Source organism: Piliocolobus tephrosceles, chromosome X (genome assembly GCF_002776525.5).
Source record: "Piliocolobus tephrosceles isolate RC106 chromosome X, ASM277652v3, whole genome shotgun sequence".
In the NCBI taxonomy this organism is placed as follows: Eukaryota; Metazoa; Chordata; class Mammalia; order Primates; family Cercopithecidae; genus Piliocolobus; species Piliocolobus tephrosceles.
The window spans coordinates 83937727-83958579 of record NC_045455.1 but is presented as its reverse complement, the minus strand read 5'-3'; the positions used below and the strand labels follow the sequence as shown (position 1 = coordinate 83958579).

Here is a 20853-nt window from a genome sequence, read left to right as displayed (position 1 = left end):
ATATGGATATGGATGTAAATGTGGATGTGATAGGGATGTGGATAGGGTTGTGGATATAGATGTGGATATTGATGTGGATGTAGATGTGGATATTGATGTGGATGTAGGTGTAGGTGTGGATGTACATATGGATATACATATTGATATGGATATGGTGGTGGATATAGGTATATAAAAGTCAACTGTCCACTAGTTGTTTTTAGCCAGCAACATCTGGGTTGCTTTGTTCAATATCCACGGAGAAGACAGCGCAGTCTTGTTGTTTCTTTATCCTTTCATGTCCCAGTCCTAAATGGTTAAGGTAGTGGTAACATTTTGCAGAGTGCATTGAGGAGGAGTGTTGTCAGAGGAGAACCAGGGCGGTGGGAACTTGGCATTGGCAATGAGCAGATGGAGAAAGGGGTCTGGCTGGAGAAGAGTGGAACTGAGAGTCTAAAGACCGTGGAGGCTCAAGGCAGTATAGTAGCATCTGGGGAACAGCTGGGATTTCTGAGAGGCTAACCCCAGAGATGACACTCAGCTCCTTCTCCCTTCCCTGTGTTGTAGACACGCCAACACACGATAGGTAGGAAACCAAGGATTATATGTGCTTGTAACGGGAAAACAAAAATGAAGGTGGAAACTTCCCTGTTGACTGGCTTGCTTTTACTTTAGATTCACTTGGTTGGGGATTGGGAACTTTCAGAATCCATCACACACCTGTGCAAAACCTATAGTAGAATCTAACATACAAACAAGTAGGCAAGGAGAAATAGAAAGTCAATGTTTGAAAATTCAATTTAATAGTATCCAAAAGTCTGTGGGGAATTTAAATAACAACTTTGGCCACTTTGATTGTATATACAGTGTAATACCAAGTGGTAAAGATGAAAGGAGTTGTGTTTTTATTAACATTAATAGCCTTTGAAGAGTTATTTTTCATCAGAAGTAACAGATGGTTGATTGTATTCCACTAACAATTGATCTAAAAGACAGAAGGGGATCTGGGATATTTCATGAATAATAATAATAATACATTCATAGACATGTCTGGTTCTAAACCATTGTCATTTATTTTAACATTTACAAGGTCAAATGTGCAAAAGATATATAAAACGTGAGTTTATTCTTCTTCCATTGTTATTTTGCTGAATACAGAATGTTGTTCTTATTGCATAACAGCTCATTGCAAATGGCTCCAGTCACAGAATTCAGTCGGAACGAGGTCCCCACTGCAGTGTACTCCACGCTGTAGAAGGTTTTGCTCTGGTTTTACTCTGCAGTTTCCAGGTGGCCACACGCAAACTGTCCGTTTTAATACTCAAGGAAATTCGAGCGTTATTTGTTGCCCTGGGACAGCCTGAGGTATGGATTTGTCTTCTGAATTTTTCCTTTTCTTACTTTCAACTGTTCTGAAATTTAGATTAAAAAGTACAAATGATGCATTACTATTTCATGTACTTTTATGTTACATGTGGTGTCACATTTTTCATTCATTGTTAGGTTTTAAACGATTGTAATAGCATTCTTGATCTACTAGATGTAAGTCATATGTCATGTTTTCTAAAAGCAATAGAAAAGACCAATCCCAGTTCTCCAGGAACATTACTTTGCTAAGAAGTGAGGAATTTTAAGATTAATTTAGGCTATGGATCATTTCCTCCATAGTGTTCAGCACACATCTAATTAAGAAGATATTATTACTTTATATTAGGGAATAAAGTTGAAAAAATAATATATCTCATTTGAAATGATCAAGATGCCAGTTTGGCAAATTGAAAGATGTTTAATCTTGATGATGGTAGAAAATGGTCTCACAAAAATCATGTCCTCTTGAAATGGGAGAAGGAAGCCAATTATTAAGCATGATCAATGCCTGCTAACACCCCATATTTGGCCAAATGCTGTACACCTGGTTCACAGAAAACACTTCTTACTCTCTTGCAAGTAGCATGGGTGGCCAAACCACGTGCATAATTTGATGAAAGAAGGACCAGCTTTTCATGTCATATACTTCTTTAGAAAATTATCACTTTCTATTTTCTTCTTTTAAAAATAACTAATTTGGTTTTATAATACTTGACATAGTCACTGTCTTTATAAAATATTTTCAACTTCACAGTCTTTTCTGTTCACATTTCTTTAGATAGCTTTCTGATATATTTCAGGGCCACATCTCTGGCATCTGGTAAATGAATCTCTAAGACATGCTGTATTTTAGCAACCTTCATCAAGTTTGTAATTATGAAAGTAATGATAATAATAATTACCATGTATGTGTCAGGTACTGTGGTAAGTGCTTTATACGTAATATCTCATTTAACCCTCATAATAACCTAAGGATTGATTTGGTTATTACCCCATTGTACAGATACTGAGACTGAGGCTGAGAAAGGTTAAATGCCTTCCCCAAAATCAACAGCTGGAGTGTAATGGAGCCAAAATTCAACAACAGATATATACACATGGCTCTAATGCCCCACTTCTTAAGTGTTAATCCAGTAGACTGCATCAAGGATGTTCCTCATATGTTATTTTCTTTGACCTGCCATAATGTTTTTTAAATCGTTGTCATTCACACACAAATAGAGACATTCTAGGCTTTTCTATAAGGTTTTTGAGTAAATAATTTTATATTTTCAAATTTCTCCGTAATAAAGGGTGGTAAATGAATATATAATATATAAATAAATGAATATTCATTTATATATTCATTACATATATTATGTTCATAATATATAAATGAATGGATGAATTTATTTATGATATATAAATGAATGTATTATTCATGTAGCATTTTCACTTAGATACTCTCTCATGCCCTTTCCAATTTGCATCTTATATCAAATTGTTATATACTATGTAGATACTACAAAGAGTGTGTTGTCAGTCTGGTTTCTTTGGGACTAAAATTCAGTCATAGTAAACAATTTGTCAGTTATTTTAACAGACCAATGACTTAAAATAAGTAGCATTTTAGTTGGTGGTCTAACAAAGCATGTTCTTGCAGGATTTCTACTTCTCGAAATTAATAACATGAGCACCATAGTGAATAACGTATGGTGCTGGTAGATTCTCATGTACATGTATGAGTCTGAAATTCAGGTATATGTCTGTTCAGTACAATGTGAAATTGGAATTCTAATTATCTTCCACTAAAACTTGAAAGATGAAGCTCAGAACCACAGGAGTTTTACTTACTGCCTTCCACCCTGTAGGCACTCACTTTTCTGTGAGAAAATCCTTATCACTGTCTCGCAAGCTGTCCTGCTTCGTGCATCAGACGAAGGTGGCGGGGTGGGTGGGGAGGATTCATTTTCCCATAGAGAGTAATCGCCTCCCCTTTGTACAGGATGACGACAGGCCGATGATTGATGTCATGGATCAGCTAAGTTCTTCCATTCTAGAAAGTTTTATTCATGTAGCAGTTTCGGATTCAGTAAGTACATATTTGATTCCAATTAATGGCTCTTAAAAGCTCTGGACCTATCTAAAGTAGAGAATCAATGAAAAATTATGTGGAATAATTTGGGTGTTTATGTCAGATTAGTAAACTGACCCAAAGGTACTTATGAAGATAAGACTAGTTTTTCAGATGTTAGTTTAAGAGACATTCAGATCAATTTCACACAAAATCTGGGTCTTAGGAATATAGATAATATTTGTAAACTATGATTTTAAGAAGAATTGCTCAGGGTTCTTAAGGAAAATTACTTTGCCTTTTTCATTGTACTTATCACTTAATATTAGACTTAACAATATTGTACTTAATATGTAACTTCTATTTAAGTGGTACTTTATAGTTTACAAAGTGCTTTCACATTTATTATTTGATTTGGTTCTCACAGTTACTGAAACTCAAAAATGTTAAGGGAGGAGTCCACAGTCACCCAAAAGGAGAGTTTTAGAGCCCAGGGTCAAGTCTGGGCTCTCGAACTCTCCTTCCCAGGTTTGGACTCTGAACCTAGGAGAGGTTTATCTGCTACATAAATACATTCTTCCTTTTTAAAAGCACATTGGCAACTTTCAATTTCCTGAACAAGTGTAGAAGGGAAATTTAAACTGATTTTAGTTATCTGACTTTAAAAATAAAAGTATAATAACAGGATCTGCATTAATTTGGGCTAAATAGCTGAACGGAGGCAGGGCAGAGGTGAGACTCCTTGCAGAATCCATGTTACTGATGTTGCTGATGCCTGATGTGCAGATACTTGTCAGATAATTATAAATGTATACAAAACCTGAACACATTTCGGAGCTCTCCATGGCCTTTTCTAACTTGATTGAACCCAGATTCCTATTTTTAGTAGCCCTGTTCTTGCTTATGGTCATAATCATAATACACTAAAACTATAAGCCAGGTACTGCAGACCTTAACAGTTATAGTGAAATAGTCCTACCTCTTTTAGAATTTCAAATTGTTTTGACATGGAACGGAATATTAAGCTTTGTTTAATGTACGTATCCTATTTGCCTACAGATAACACTTTATATCTTGTTCATGTACTTTTGTTCTGTGTGTACCAAAATCAAAATCTTAAGCTGGGTAACTAGCTCAGCAATACTGAACTTAGGAAGATGTACAGAAACGGGGAGAGAGTAATGGGAGAAGCGATGCCTGCTTTGTGCCAGGTGTTTTTACAGCTGTTATTTCATATAATTCACTGAAAGATTTGGTGAGATCAGCATTATAATTCCCAAGTCATAAATTCAATAAACAGAGATTCTGGGATGTTCAGTAATTTTCCCAGGTCACAGGCTTTGGGCAGAGCCTATGTTGCCATCTCATCTCTCAGGCTCTGCAGCTCCATCTCTGCCCCTTACAGCCTATTGACCATTGAGGCCACTATTGAAACACTCTTACCCATGGGAACTCATAAACCCAACAGATAAACTTATCATTTTACATGCCTAACAAACATTAAAGCAGTGTCCTCTCTTGGCACAATAGCTGGATTATTTGAAAATTGATTTCCCCTGAACTTTGGTATCTAGACTTAAAAGAGAACAAAATGGAATATAAGAACTTATTAATATAGATATTTACCTTTCAAGAGATTTCAAGAGATTTTTATTTTGACTTGTTATCACAGGGCGAGAATATGTAGGTATCTTGGCCGGGTATGGTGGTTCACGCCTATAATGCCAGCACTTTGGGAGGCCGAAGCAGGCAGATCACTTGAGGTCAGGAATTCGAGACCAGCCTGGCCAACATGGTGAAACCCTGTCTCTCCTAAACAATAATACAAAAATTAGCCAGGCATAGTGGCGTGTGCCTGTAATCCCAGCTACTCGGAAGGCTGAGGTACAAGAATTGCTTGAACCTGGAAGGCGGAAGTGGCAGTGAGCCAAGATCACACCACTGCACTCCAATCTGTGTGACAGAGCAAGACTCTGTCTTCATACATACATACATACATCATACATAAAATAAGAATATGTAGGTATCTTATCTCAAAAACTGTCAGTAGAATGCCTTTCATAAAAGAGATTGTGCTTAGCTCTCTCTCTAAATCAAAGGGAAGATATTTTAGTGTAAGGAAAGATAGAGAAGATCATAGCTTTAAGAATGTATTAATTACAATGATAAAAACATATTTGTGAATCTCAGAGATGAATAACTTTTCAGAATTTTAAAATAGTGAATCCACGGTTCAGTTTAAATTTACTGTCATATGTTCATTCAACAAATAATTAATGAACAGCTTCTATGTACTGACACACTGTGCTCTGTGATGATAAACCTGTCAAAATATGATCCAAGTTCTTAAAGTTTGCACTTAAGCTGCTTATCATCTAGCATAGGAAGACTGATGACCACACACCAAGGTCAAATGTGGTAGGTGCAGGATTGGTATTTCAGATTCAAAGCCAGCCCAGTGCACTCAGGAGAAGCACTGTGCAAGAATGAGTATTCAGGCTGAGCCCTGTTGAGGAGAGATAACTTCAGTTCGGGTTTAACTCACAACCTACCTCTTACACCTACAGGCAACATTACCACTCACCCACAATGTGGATCTGCAGTGGTTGGTGGAATGGAACGCAGTCCTGGTCAATAGCCATTATGATGTGAAAAGCCCTTCCCATGTCTGGATATTCGCACAGTCTGTGAAAGACCCATGGGTCCTCTGCCTCTTCAGCTTCCTCCGACAGGAGAACTTACCCAAGCACTGCCCCACAGCCCTCAGCTATGCCTGGCCTTATGCCTTCACTCGACTCCAGTCAGTGATGCCTCTGGTGGACCCAAAGTAAGGGATCCTTGTGTTTTCCTCTGCCCTGTTGTTTTTCCATTTGCCCTCTTAAATTTTCATTTTGTACAAGAGATTGGGATGTTATCATCCCAATGTCTGAGCTTCCTACTAGAGAATTCTTAACATTGAGTAAAAACATTAAAAAAATTTTGTCTAAAGCTAGTGGTTTTTTCCCTCAATAATCAGTATGATTGTCTAAGTCTATCATTTCAGACTTTTAATGGTAAAAGATACTTTAAAGTTCTTCTGTTTGACTTCTCATCCAATGCAGATACTCTTTGAATAACATTCTCAATCGACAGTTGTTCAACTCTATTTGAGTACTTCCTATGATCTTTATTTAATAAGTGGTATTTAAAATCCAGAACTTAGTTTCACTCTTGTTTCTGACTCCATATTTCTAGTAGCCCAATTAATGCCAAGAAAACCAGCACTGCCGGCAGCGGAGACAACTATGTCACTTTGTGGAGAAATTACCTAATTCTTTGTTTTGGAGTTGCAAAACCCAGTATTATGAGCCCAGGACACTTAAGAGCTTCCACTCCAGAAATAATGGCGACCACACCTGATGGTACAGTGAGCTACGATAACAAGGTGACATGACATGCTTCAGAAGAATTATTCTGTAAGGTTTTTTTTTAGCTTGTTTGTCTAGAGTTCACAGTGCAAATTGCACTGTGCCTGCCATCTGGAGTATTATGGGATCAGATTTTCATCCTACACATTTCTAAATTCCATTGAGTGTTTATATGAATAATTTATTACTCCTCCCTGACAAGTAGGGAACCAAAGATAAAGAAAAGTTGAGAAACTTACTTAAGACCATAGAGTGACTTGTATTTATTCGTGCCCTGAGGTTTGGTTTGTGTCCTACAACACCACACTACATTTCTGTCACTCCTCACTGAGTATTCACCTTTAAATCATGCCTTGATTAAATAAATTATCTTGTTAAAGATAGCTTTGTAGACTTAAATGGTTTTAAAAAGAAGAAAACCATTATAAAAATTTTTTTTAGAATTTGTGTTCCAGGTGAGAATTGCATTCATTTTGCTGTATTAAATTTGTGGGGTTGTGTGTGTGTGGGTGTATGTGTGTGTGTGTTTCCTGAAATGATGGCAGTGCCTTGGGATGTGGTTCAGTACTTTGAAACTGTTATAATGGAAACATCCTTTGATTAAAGGAACCATCCGTTACCATGTTACCTCTTTTTCACTTGTATTCAACTTGTTTCAGGCCATAGGCACCCCATCGGTGGGAGTTCTGTTAAAGCAGTTGGTGCCTTTGATGAGACTAGAGAGCATTGAGATCACAGAGTCCTTAGTTTTAGGATTTGGAAGAACAAATTCCCTTGTTTTCAGGTACAGTAGTCTTAATGAGTTGTTCTAAATTCATACATGCTGCTGCTATTGTCGTTCCTTTATTAACTCAAATTTGAGTCTGTGTGTTGGCGGGTACCTGGGGAGTTTATAGGCTTTGTGTGACTCCCACTACATCGTCTTGGTTGATGTGTATGTAACAAGCATTCCTTGCAACGGCCTCACCTGTCACTTTGTTAGTCATTGCAACTTTGATTTTACCTCTTAAATTTTATTTCACTGGCAAGTTTTGTTTTAGACAACTATAAATGAAGATAATTCAGTATCAGTCCCAGTAAGCCAGATTGTTCAGAGGCTGTCACGTCAAAATAATAATAGTCTGCTCATCAGACATTTACCCAACGGACTCTCAAAGGTTAAGCATTGATAAAACCCTTTCTAATGTGTTCAGTTCCGTTGGTTGACCTTTCTTTCTTTCTTTCTTTTTTTGTTTGTTTGTTTGTTTGAGACAGAGTCTCGCTCTGTTGCCAGGCTGGAGTGCAGTGGCACAATCTCAGCTCACTGCAACCTCTGCCTTCTGGATTCAAGCGATTCTCCTGCCTCAGTCTTCCGAATAGCTGGGACTACAGACCTGCACCACCACGTCCAGCTAATGTTCGTATTTAGAGTAGCGATGGGGTTTCACCATGTTGGTCAGGCTGTTCTCAAACTTCTGACCTCAAGTGATCCACCCGCCTCAGCCTCCCAAAGTGCTGGGATTACAAGTTTGAGCCACCACGCCCAACTTGGTTGATCTTTCTATAGGGCACTTTTGCCTTAATATAACCATATACCTGCTTTCTGGATTCCTTATTTATTCACATTTGCAATCAAATAAACATTCCATCTGAAGCACTGTCAAAGCCTTTGAAAGAGAATTATAAAATGTTAGTTTGGGTTGCCTCTGATGACTTTAGCTAAGCAACAAAACCCTATATGGACAAATAAAATCTCAAACAAAATTTTCCGTGTAGATAGAAATGAGAAACCTCCAAGCATTTGTGAGAAACCCTACTTGAAAAATAAAGATTAATAAGATGTTTTAGAGGCTACTGGAAAAGATCTAAGTTATTTATGGTTAGAGTCAGATTTTTTTTTAATTTTTTTTTTTTTTTTTTTTTGAGACAGAGTCTCACTCTGTTGCCCAAACTAGAGTGCAGTGGCATGATCTCGGCTCACTACAACCTCTGCCTCCCAGGTTCAAGCAATTCTCCTGCCTCAGCCTCCTGAGTAGCTGGGATTACAGGTGCGCACCATCACTCCCAGCTAATATTTTGTATTTTTAGTAGAGATGGGGTTTCACTATATTGGCCAGGATGGTCTCGAACTCCTGACCTTGTGATCCGTCCACCTGAGCCTTCCAAAGTGCTGGGATTATAGGCATGAGCCACTGCGCCCGGCCCAGATTTCATTCTTAAAAGAAGTGATTGTGGGTTCTGACTGTGTAGGTACCAGTTAACCAGAGTTTTACTAGTTACTGGTTAATTAGTTGAGACAAAATATCATATAGAAATACAAGGAGATGGCCAGGTGCAGTGGCTCATGCCTGTAATCCCAGCACTTTGGGAGGCTAAAGTGGGTGGATCACCTGAGGTCAGGAGTTCAAGACCAGCCTGGGCAACATGGTGAAACCCCATCTCTACTAAAAGTATAAAAACTAGCCAGGCATGGTGGTGTGCGCCTGTAGTCCCAGCTACTCAGGGGGCTGAGGCAGGAGAATCGCTTGAACCTGGGAGGCAGAGGTTGCAGTGCACTCCAGCCTGGGCGACAGAGTGAGACTCTGTCACCAAAAAAAAAAAAAAAAAAGAAAAGAAAAGAAAAGAAATACAAGGAGATAGCAATAACAATCCCTGAAATTACCCAATACTCTTTCCCGAATAATCTAAGATTGTTTTGCATATACGGAGCTCTAAATATTCCTGGAGACGGGTAGGTTATGTAACCAGCTAGCCTCCGAGTATAGAAAACTGAACGTCTCTGGGCTTCAGTTTTCTCAGCTGTAAAATTGGCAGAGTAAATAAACATAAATAAGTGTATCTGTCTAGTTTTTTAAATGTTAGTAGGAATAGAACCCAGGTTTCTGTCTCTCAGTACGGAATGGCGTAGAGTTTACTCCCACCTGGGCGTACTGTAGACAAAATACCTGCATACTAGTCTGACAACAAGCTACATCTTATCTTTTTGTCTGTTTTTTTGACCTAGCGATTCAGAAGTTATTTCTTGAAGAAGACAACTAATTAGATTAGAAAGTATAATGTTGAGAACTGGAGATAATCAGGACAAAGACATATATTGTGATCAAGATTTATACTTTTACTATATAAAAGAAAAGGTTGTGATGAGAATCTCACAATTTTAGTACTTGCCATACAGAATTTTTTATTTATTATATAGTGGAAATAAAGGAATTTAGCTCTGAAATCCAAAAAAGGCTTTGTTTTAAAGTCAACTAGAGGTCAGTCTCCCGAGCACAGACCCCAAATGCAGCGCTGGGGTAATCGCACCCATCTCTTTTCCACTAATTAGACTGAAAATTTCTTGTGTGCAGGGGCTCAATTTTATTTATCTTCAGCTCCATAGCTTGTAGTAAAGTGCTTGAATTTAGAAAATACTTGGAAAATATTGTTTGTTTAATTGTTCACATAGGGTTTGTTTGTTTGTTTTTGCCATAGAGATCTCCGGAACATTAAATCAAAATCAAGTCAATAAATAGTTACTGAGCCAAAATTATATGCATAGCACTGGAATTAAGACGAATAATACAAAGCATGGACAATACCTGTTTCCAGCCTAGCACACGATTGGGAAATGGAGAGGTCAGGGAGATTGTAGTGTTAGAAGCAAAGTGCAAAAAGCAAGTGATTTGGGATTGAATGGATATAGAGTATTTAGTGACAAGTTTGGTGTCAAAAACAAAGAATTTCAAATCTGACCTTTTTCGTCCATAGAGAACTGGTAGAAGAACTTCATCCATTAATGAAAGAAGCTCTGGAAAGAAGACCAGAGGTAAGAATTTGAATTTAAATAATTAAGACTTGGTTTTTTGGACAATTATCTGAATTTAAATCAAACCCAGTGGTTTCCCCTAAAGAATACAAATACCTAACAGCTTTTAACAATGACTCTTGATATTTTAACTTTTGTTGTTTTTATTATTTTTCAGTTTTCATTAATTAGTATAAAATGGTTCTATAGATTTTATGTCCTAAACATATAAATGCAAAACAACTTAAAATACTCATGTATGTCAACTATTACATTCTTTTGCAGGAGGTTTGGATTAAAATTGAATTTTGGGTTTGTTGTGTTTGCTTGTTTTTTTTTGCAAGTAGTTGAATGGCCAAGAATGTAATTTGTCTCATCTGGCATATGAGGCATTTTTCCCAGCATCACCTTCCCTGAAGTGAATTCTGAAAAGTTTTGTACCAAGATAAAAATAATAAAAAGACTAGGAAAGGGCCGGGCGTGGTGGCTCACGCCTGTAATCCCAGCACTTTGGGAGGCCGAGATGGGCAGATCACCAGGCCAAGAGATCGAGACTATCCTGGCCAACATGGTGAAACCCCATCTCGACTAACAATACAAAAATTAGCAGGGCTTGGTGGCGCGCACCTGTAGTCCCAGCTACTTGGGAGGCTGAGGCAGGAGAATCGCTTGAACCTGGGAGGTGGAGGTGGCAGTGAGCTGAGATCACGCCACTGCACTCCAGCCTAGGTGACAGAGCAAGACTCTGTCTCAAAAAAAAAAAAAAGAAAAGAAAGAGAAAAGAAACTTTCTCATATAGTAGCAGTGATAAAAGAAATAGCAGAAATTAGGTCAGGTGCAGTAGCTCATGCCTGTAATCCCAGCACTTTGGGAGGCCAATGTGGGAGGATGACTTGAGGCTGAGAGTTTGAGACCAGGCTGCAAGACCTAGGTCTACAAAAATGTTTAAAATTAGCCGAGTGTGGTGATGCATGTCTGTAGTCCCAGCTACTCGAGTAGCCGGGTGTGGTGGTGCACGCCTATAGTCCTAGCTACTCGAGAGGCTGAGGCAGAAGGATCACTTGAGCCCAGGAGTTCAAGGTTACAGTGAGCTAAGATCACACCACTGCACTCTAGCCTGGGTGACATGGTGAGATCCTATCTCAAAAATAAATACATAAATAAAATGTAAAAATAAAGAAATAACAGAAATTCAGCGGTGTGAATAAGAACAGTGTTACTTCCATGACCAGAACTGGGATTACTTCATGTCCCCTGCCCTTTTCATTGGTTTCAGATGCTTCTGCCTTTCACCAGACACTGGGAGCAGCTGGGAAATGAGGCTTGTTGTTTCTCAGCATTTCCACCTAACATTTACTGACCCACTTATGATGTGTTTCTCTTACAGCCTGTAGATAGCAAGCATTTTCTCTGAGGATTAGGAAGAAAGCAAAATATATGCTGACTGTTAGGCTTAGAAAATTGAAAATGACTAGATTATGCCTCTTCTCAATACCATTTTCTAAAGCAAAGTTAATATTGTTTTGCCCATGTCTGTAAGTGATACTACCTCTTTCTACACAGAACAAGAAACGCCGAGAACGGCGAGACTTGTTAAGGCTACAGCTACTTCGAATTTTCGAACTTCTGGCTGATGCTGGTGTAATAAGTGACAGGTAGGGTCAGAATTCTACCGAGTTGCTCTCTTCTCACCAAACTGATCTTTTTGTCTTTCTTTCTGTCTCTCTCTTTTCTTTTGTTTTTAAATATAATACCCTTAACTTAGAAAAATCCAAAAGCTCGCTTTTTCTTTTATCGTATTTTCTTTACACTGCATATAGGTTAGGAACAACTTTAGTGTATGAGTTGTGACAGTGAATCTTAGTTTTCATGAAGCCTGTATTAGTTTGACATAAAGACTGATCATCTAAAAATTTAATTTTCCTTTTTTCCAGCACAAATGGAGCCTTAGAGCGGGATACTTTAGCCCTGGGAGCTTTGTTCTTAGAATACGTGGACCTGACCCGCATGCTTCTAGAAGCTGAAAATGACAAAGAAGTTGAAATTCTTAAAGATATCCGGGCACATTTTAGTGCAATGGTCGCCAACTTGATTCAGTGTGTTCCAGGTATAGTGATCCATTACAAGAAATTACCATTCATGCTTGGAAGCCCATTTGTGTTATTACCGTGCTTTCCTCTTTAACCCTACTGGCCTTTATGCAGGTCTGGGATGGGATTATTTACTTTGAGATACTAGGACATATATATGAGAACAGATTGTCATTACTCAGCACAGAGTTGGAAAGGGAATGATAAGTATTAAATCGGGCTTTGTGTGTGTCATTTCTATTCTTTGTTTTGGTTTCCATCTGAAAATGAACTGATGTGATTTCCATAGGAAGGAAGTAATTCAGAGGTAACATTCACACAGGCTTCATTTTTTTTCACATTGTCTCTGTAGTAATCTGTGAACAGGTAATTTCAGCAATATTTCTTCTCTCTGACTCTATCCTACCAACACATTAAATGTAATTATATAAAGCTTAATATATTTTACATTTGATTAAATATTACATTATGGAGAAAATTATCTTTCACAGAGCAAATGGGTATGAAACATATTCATTCTAATAGAACATAGAAAATAAAATAGCTGGTTAGTTTGCTATAAAAAAATTATTATAATTAAAAGTTTTTGGTATTATTACAAAAGCCCCTTGTCAACTAATGTTTCTGCTTTTCACCATTTTGATGTTAGTAACCTCCTTACCAATCGTTCTCAGCTTCAGTGACCCTAAATTAGTTTACTTCTTCAGTTAAAGTGAAGTACCTATGTGAGTTTGAAATAGACAGTCTATGCTATTTCTGAGTTCTCTTAAAGATGGGCAGCAGTCAAAAAACATTTAATATGTAAGCAGCAGCTGAGTGGGAAGTGTTGCAGTTTTCCCAGGTATTGATTAGAAAAAAATCCCTGCAGGTCCTATTTTTGATCTTTCTTTCCCACTCTGAGTCAAGGTGCTGCTGACTGCAACGTGAGGACGGGAAGAGTGAACACTTAGAAAAGAAAATACGGCTTGACTTTTTAAGTGCATGTTGCATTGCCTAAAGAAAATCACAGTTAAAAAATCAAGTGGTTCCTTTCCTCAAAATGTAAGAAATATACATAATAGCCATATAGAGTATTTCCAGTCTTGTAACCTCTAAGTGTGTTTTTCTCTGTAGTTCACCACCGAAGATTTCTCTTCCCCCAGCAAAGCCTGAGGCACCATCTTTTCATCTTATTCAGCCAGTGGGCAGGACCCTTCAGCATTATGTTCACTCCTCTGGACCGTTACAGTGACAGAAACCACCAGATTACAAGATACCAGTACTGTGCATTAAAAGTAGGTGACATTGTACTCACGAATGACTTTTGTCAGATGGATGGTCTCTCTCAGGAAACTAACAACCATGCCTTAAAAATAAACTCCAAATAAAGAATACGATACAATAGAATAAAATCTAAGCGCACGTACAAAAAAATCACATGGACACACACATGCATAGCTTTTCTAAGCTCCCATTTTCTTCTCATATTTCTCCTGTATGGGAACCATATATTTTTGCTCATTTAGCCATTATATAGCTGCCTTGTCAATTAACTTTCAACCTAAAAAAGAAAAAAAATAGACATCACCCCAAGTTCAAAATCTACCCAGAGCAACATTCCCTTTTTAATGTCCTTTTGTCCTAGAAGACTGCCAGAAATAAATTTCCCCCCAACTAGGACTGTTCAAAGCCTTCAGAAGCATGACTCCTTTACAGTCCAATTTCCTTCAGAAAACTAGCTGTATATCAGCTCTGTCATACAGAACATAAGTTGCTGACTCTCAGGTTACCTTCGCCTCGGTGGAGCTAATTTAAACTATGGCCCTGATAGTCAGTTGGACCCGCCAATTACAAAGTTATTCAAGATCTCCTCTTCTCCTACTTTCGCTTGATTTATTTCTCCACCCACCCCTTTAGAGGTACTAAATTTATATTTTTCATTTTATTTACCTTTGAGGATTATAATTATTTACTTTCATATTTTTCATATATTTTATACTGTCTCAGTTCAACACATTAGTCCAATATTTGTCCTAAAAGCAAAATTTGAAAAGCTATATTTATCTTATAAGCAGAATTCACTTGAAACATTGAAGGAAAGCTTATTTTAAATAGTGCAAAATGGTTTTTTGGTTTTGAATACTTACTCTGGTCATAAAGAGTTGTTATAATTATAAAATTAAAAGTCCACAAAGGTAAACTTACAGGTTTTTAATTCTTATGAAAGCCAAATTTGGAATCCGGTATTTTTTATTAAATCTACTAAAGAATGCTTTAAAAATCTTGGGGAAATAAGTGTCTTTAGAGGGCCCTTATCATTTGTAAGTCTGACAATTATGTTTTATAAAGTCAGTTGGATACCATTAGATCATTCCAAGTTTCACTTCCATGTTTTGTGTTTTTATCATCAGGCAATGTCAGCAGTACTGTGCTGTGGCCCTGTCTTCGACAATGTGGGCCTTTCCCCAGATGGCTACCTATATAAATGGCTTGACAACATTCTGGCTTGTCAAGATTTACGAGTAAGTATAGGCAAAAATACATTGTTTTTAAATGCCCTCTGTGTTCTGCCTCAGTTGAGTTACTGAGATGTATAAGCATTGTTCACAATACAACCTCTTCACACATCAGCCGTACAAATATAGATTTATGTGTTGTTCACTTTACACTATGATACATCAAGATAAAAAAGACAGTAACATTTATCAAAATTGACCATAAGCTGGGTCATAAAGCAAATCTCAACAAAGGTCCCATTAGTGAAATGATAGACTATGTTCTCTAATCAGAGTAGCATTAAGTTGGTATTCAATTCGATAACAAAAAGATAATTTTGGAAAATACTTCCTGATAACCAGTGAGTTGAAGAATAAATTACTATGGAAACTGGAAAATATTTTTAACTGAAGAATAATGAAAGTACTATATACTAAACTTGTGGGCTGTAAGTACAGCCTTTCTTAGAATGAAATGCATAGCCTTAAACACATATACAAGGGGACTTCAAAAAGTTTTGTGGAAGAATAGAATTAAAAGATAAAAATTCTAAAAATATACACTTTATTTATTAACATAATCTCCATCAAGGTCAAGACATTTTTCGAAGTCTTTGCTTAGTCCATGCCTAAAGAATCCATCCCAGAACTAAGTCCTAGAAACTTAACCACATCAGTGCCACCTTCTCTACGTTATTAACTGAAGAAAATTGGGTGGCTTTTAAAGATTTTTTTAAGATTAGGAAACCAAAAGAAGTCAGAAGGAGCCAAGTCAGGACTGTAAGATGGATGCCTAATGATTTCCCATCAAATCTCTTGCAAAATTGCCCTCATTTGATGAGAAGAATGAGCAGGAGCATTGTCAAGGTGAAAAAGGACTTTCTGGTATAGTTCTCCGAGATATTTTTCTGCTAAAGCTTTGGCTAACTTTCTCAAAACACTTTTATAATAGCAGATGTCATTGTTCTTTAGCCTTCCAGGACGTCAACAAGTGACTTTCCTTGAGCACCCCAAAAATCTGTTGCCATGACTTTTGCTCTTGATTAGTCCACTTTTGCTTTGACTGGACCACTTCCATCTCTTGGTAGCCGTTGTTTTTATTGCGCTGTTTTTAAGATAGCACTGGTAAAGCCATTTCCATCTCCTGTTACAATTCTTTGAAGATCTATAGAATCTTAATCCCATTTGTTGAAAATTGTCATTGAAAGCTCTGCTTGTCTACTGCTGATGAGTTTTGGTGCCCATCACATGGAACATTTGCTAAAGTTTAATTTTTCAGTCAGGATTGTATTAGATGAACCAGCTGAGATGTCTGTGGTGTTGGTTATTGTGTCTGCTGTTAATCATCAGTCCTCTTTAATTAGCGCACAAACTAAATGAATTTTTTCCTCATAAATTGGTATGGATGGTCTACCACTGTGGGCTTCATCTTCATCATCATCTTAAAACAGGTTATCTATTTGTAAACTGCTAATTTCTTTGGGAGAATTGCCCCTATACATTTTTTGGAAAGCAGCAATGATTTCACTATTCTTCCACCCAAGCTTCGCTATAAATTGGATGTTTGTACTTGCTTCAATTTCAGCAGAATTCATGTTACTCTGATAGAGGCTCTTGAAACTAATGTCTTCTCCTTCTTAGTGCCTCAAACTAAATTCTGTTCAGACACGTTATAACAAGTTAGCACAAGTTTATTTTGGTGCAAAAAAAATTTTTAATCCATGCATAATTTTTTCATAATATACATTTTCCACGAGCTTTTTGAAGACCCTCATATTAGAGAGAGAAAAGGCTGAGTATACATGACCTAAGCATCCATCACAAGAAGTTAGAAAAAGAATAGAATATCAAACTCAAAAACAGTACTATGAAGGAAATAATAGAAATAAGAGTAGAAATTAATGAAAGAGAAACAAATTAATGGTAGTGATCATTAAACCAAAAGTTGAATTTGTTACAATACTAAAATAATTCACAAATCCATGGCAAGTTCAATCAAGAAAGAGGGAATGACTTTCTTTAAAGTGTTAAAAAAAAGAAAACTATAAAACCAGATGGCTTTGCTAATGAATTCTACTGAGCATTTAAAGAACAAATTGCATGGATTCAATGCAAATTTTTAAAGAGAAAACGGATGAAAAGGAAATACATACCAGTACATTTTGTGAAACCAGAATGACCTTGATAATAAAACAAGAAAAGGTTGTAGCAAGAAAGAAAATTAAAAGGCAGTCTCATTCATGAGATTGTCTCTAATACATAGATACAAAACTTTAAATAAAATATTAGAAAATTGAATTTAGTGATATAGAAAGAAGATGACTTACCATGGTCAAATGGGTTTATTCAAGGACTATAAGGTTGGTTAATATTCAAATGTCTGTCAGTTCATTCATATATTAACTATATTCACAGAATCTCAAAAACATGATCTCAGATGCAAGAAAAGCATTTGATAAAGTTCTTCATTTATTCAAGAGAAAAACTCCTGGCAAAACTACAAATAGAAAAGAACATCCTTAGTTTGACAAAAGGCACCTTGAAACAAAACACCCTATAAACACCATATTTAGTATAAAATATGTAAACATCATATTTAATAGTTAATTTGAAAATATTCTCTCTGAGATTAAAATGGCCAAGGAAGCTTACTGTCACCACGTCTATCAACATCATACTGGAGATCCTAGCCATTGCAGTAGGAAAGAAGAGATTATAAAGAATAATAAAACATAAGTAAAACTCATTGTGCACAGGTGACACAATTGTGTGTGAAGGAAATTCCAACAAGTCTTTAAACAAAGTGTTGGAATTAATCAGTGAATTTAGCATGGTTGCCATGTGAAAGGTCAAAATTAAAAATCAATTATATTTCAGTACAGCAACAATGAGGAGCTGGAAAAATAAATTTTTAATTATGCCACTTATAATGGCATTTTAAAATTAGGATTTAACATTAAATACTTTTGTTAGGAATAAACCTAACAAAAATGTGCAAGGCCTCATACATAGAAATATGTAAGGCATTAATGAGAAAAATTAAACATCTAATAAATGGAAAAATATACCATGCTATTGAACTGGAAGATTCACTATTGTAAAGAAGTCATTCTCCTCCAGAATGGAGGACAATGCAATATGGAGACAATGCAATTGTAGTCAAAATCTGAGCAGGGTATTTGTGACAACTGGAAGTTCCTTTTAAATATATATATATATATATATATATAATATATATAAATATGTAAAATATATAAATAAATATATAAATGTATATATGTATTTATAAATGCAAAGGACCAGAAATAGCTAAGATAATTTTGAACAATATAATCAAAGTGAGAGGATTCACTTTAGCAGAAATCAATACTTATTATAAATGTATGATCATTAAAACACTGAACTGTTGGCCAAGAATAAGTATATATATACCAATGGAGTAGAATAGGGAGGCCAGAAAATTACCATATATTATGTATATGCACACATGGTTTATTTCAAAGATGGCACTGCAGAGCAATGAGAAAAATGGCTTTTTCCAATAAGTAATTTGGGGTCAGTTGGATAGCCTTACTAAATGAAAGAAAGAAAAAGAAATTTGACCCTTTCCTCACACTTTACAAAAGTTCATTGCAGGTGGATTGCAGATCTAAATGTAACAGCTAAAATAATAGTCTCTAGAAAATAATCCAGAATATGTTCATCCCTGGGGTTACAGTAAGATTTCTTGAGGAGAATGCAAAAATTGCTAACCCTAAGGAAGAATTAATAACTTTTGTTCACCAAAAGACACCATTAAGAGCATGAACAGACTAGCCATAAAGTGAGAGATGTCTGTAATGCACAATCAGCGGAGACTTCTTATCTAGAATATATAAAGGACTCCTACAAATAAATAAGATAAATACAGACTCAATAGAAAAATGAGCAAGAAATTTAAGCAGTTCACAGAAGAGGTTACCTAACTGACCAGTGAACATAAGAAAAGGTTCTCAAACTCATTAATAATCATGTGTCTTAGTCCATTCAGGCAGCTATAACAAGTGGCTTATCAACAACAGAAATTTATTTCTCACAGTTTTGAAGGCCAAGAAGTCCAAGGTTAAGATGCTGGCAGATTTATGTCTGATGAGGGCCTCCTTCCTGGTTCCTAGGCAGCAGTCTCTTTGCTGTGTCCTCACTTGACACACGGGACAAGAGAAATCTCTGGGGTCTTTTTTATAAGGGCACTAATTTCATTCACATGGGCTCCCCACCTCATGACCTAATCACCTCCTAAAGGCCCCACCTGCAAATACCACCACCTTGGGGGTTAAAATTTAAATGTGAATTGAGGGTTGGGAGGTTACAAACATTCAGTCTATAGCATGAAGGAAATGCAAATTAAAGCCACAGGAGACAAAATTATATACCTATAATTCCATTTATATAGACCTGAAAAACGGCCCATACTTAACCAGTAGTGCTAGAAGTCAGGATAGTGGTTTCTCCTGGGGAGGAAAGACAGGCTGGTGTTTAAGAGAGTGCCCAGGGGAGGGTTCAGTGGTGCTGGTAATATTCTGGTTTTTGACCTGGTGGCGATCATAGGAGGGTGTTAAAATAACTCATCATATACATAGGAATTATATACGATTTCTGTGTATTTTATACCTCAATGTAAGTTTCTAAAGCACAATAAAAGCTTGATTCTTCTCTCAAGTCTAACTTTTTAATGAAATGTTATTTTAAGTCATTTGCAATAATATCATCAGCTTTTATCTGCTACGAATTACTTAAAGCCAGTTGGGGGGAACTAGGTGGCAGGTGTTTGACCATCCAGTTAGAATATCACTCCCACCTAGGCCCAAACCCTGTAAGTAAAAAAAATGAAGAAGCCAGAATCTTGCCTTTTCAACTTGATTTCAACTGGCAAGAAGAGTGAACAACTTTAGGAGGAGGCACCAGAATGTAACTTTTTTTTTTTTTTTTTTTTTTTTTTTTTTGAGACAGAGCCTCACTCCTTTGCCCAGGCTGGAGTGCAGTGGCGCCATCTCAGCTCACTGCAACCTCTGCCTCCCAAGTTCAAGCGATTCTTGTGCCTCAGCCTCCCCAGTAGCTGAGGTTACAGGCACACACCACCATGTCCAGCTAATTTTGTATTTTTAATAGAGACAGGGTTTCACCACATTGGCCAGGCTGGTCTCAAACTCCTGACCTCAAGTGATGTGCCTGCCTTGGCCTCTCAAAGTGCTGGAATTACAGGTATGAGCCACCACTCCTGGCCAGAATGTTACTTTCTGAGGAGAAAGTAACATGTAGCCTCTAGGCACCAGCCTTCTCCTGGACAAATGTGCATATTCACTGACCATCTAGTATTTGAGAGTAGCTTCAGGAATCATCGATTCAGCATCCTGTTAATGCTATCTGGTATGATTTTTTAATTAAAAAAAACTTTAAGAAGAGTCTATTGAGACTGTATTTCTTTTTGAAAGGCCGCTAAGCTTCACACAGTATATTCAGTAACCAATCCTCATAGTCATATTTCCTCTGATTTTTTTCCTTAAGAGACTTTGTAGTAGGAATAGACATTGATACATAAGCATACTTCACATCTGCCACTATAATTATCACTATTCCTACCGGCATCAAAATCTTTAGGTGAGTGGCCACCCTGCATGCACGGTGGTAACATCAAATGATCAAATGATCCCCCGCAATACTCTGAGCTAATACATAG

General features: G+C 36.9%; 1 protein-coding gene across 1 annotated transcript in view; it reads left to right on the top strand.

Annotated features, from left to right (window-relative positions):
• Window positions 1–20853, top strand: part of FRY (FRY microtubule binding protein) — a 271904-nt gene that overhangs the window by 141245 nt on the left and 109806 nt on the right. The window contains exons 19-28 of the mRNA XM_023208778.1: window positions 1162–1344; window positions 3332–3418; window positions 5968–6227; window positions 6635–6824; window positions 7467–7591; window positions 10537–10594; window positions 12137–12228; window positions 12508–12680; window positions 13777–13937; window positions 15054–15164. Coding sequence (XP_023064546.1) covers window positions 1162–1344; window positions 3332–3418; window positions 5968–6227; window positions 6635–6824; window positions 7467–7591; window positions 10537–10594; window positions 12137–12228; window positions 12508–12680; window positions 13777–13937; window positions 15054–15164 — 1440 coding nt within the window. The remainder of the gene's footprint in view (window positions 1–1161; window positions 1345–3331; window positions 3419–5967; window positions 6228–6634; window positions 6825–7466; window positions 7592–10536; window positions 10595–12136; window positions 12229–12507; window positions 12681–13776; window positions 13938–15053; window positions 15165–20853) is intronic.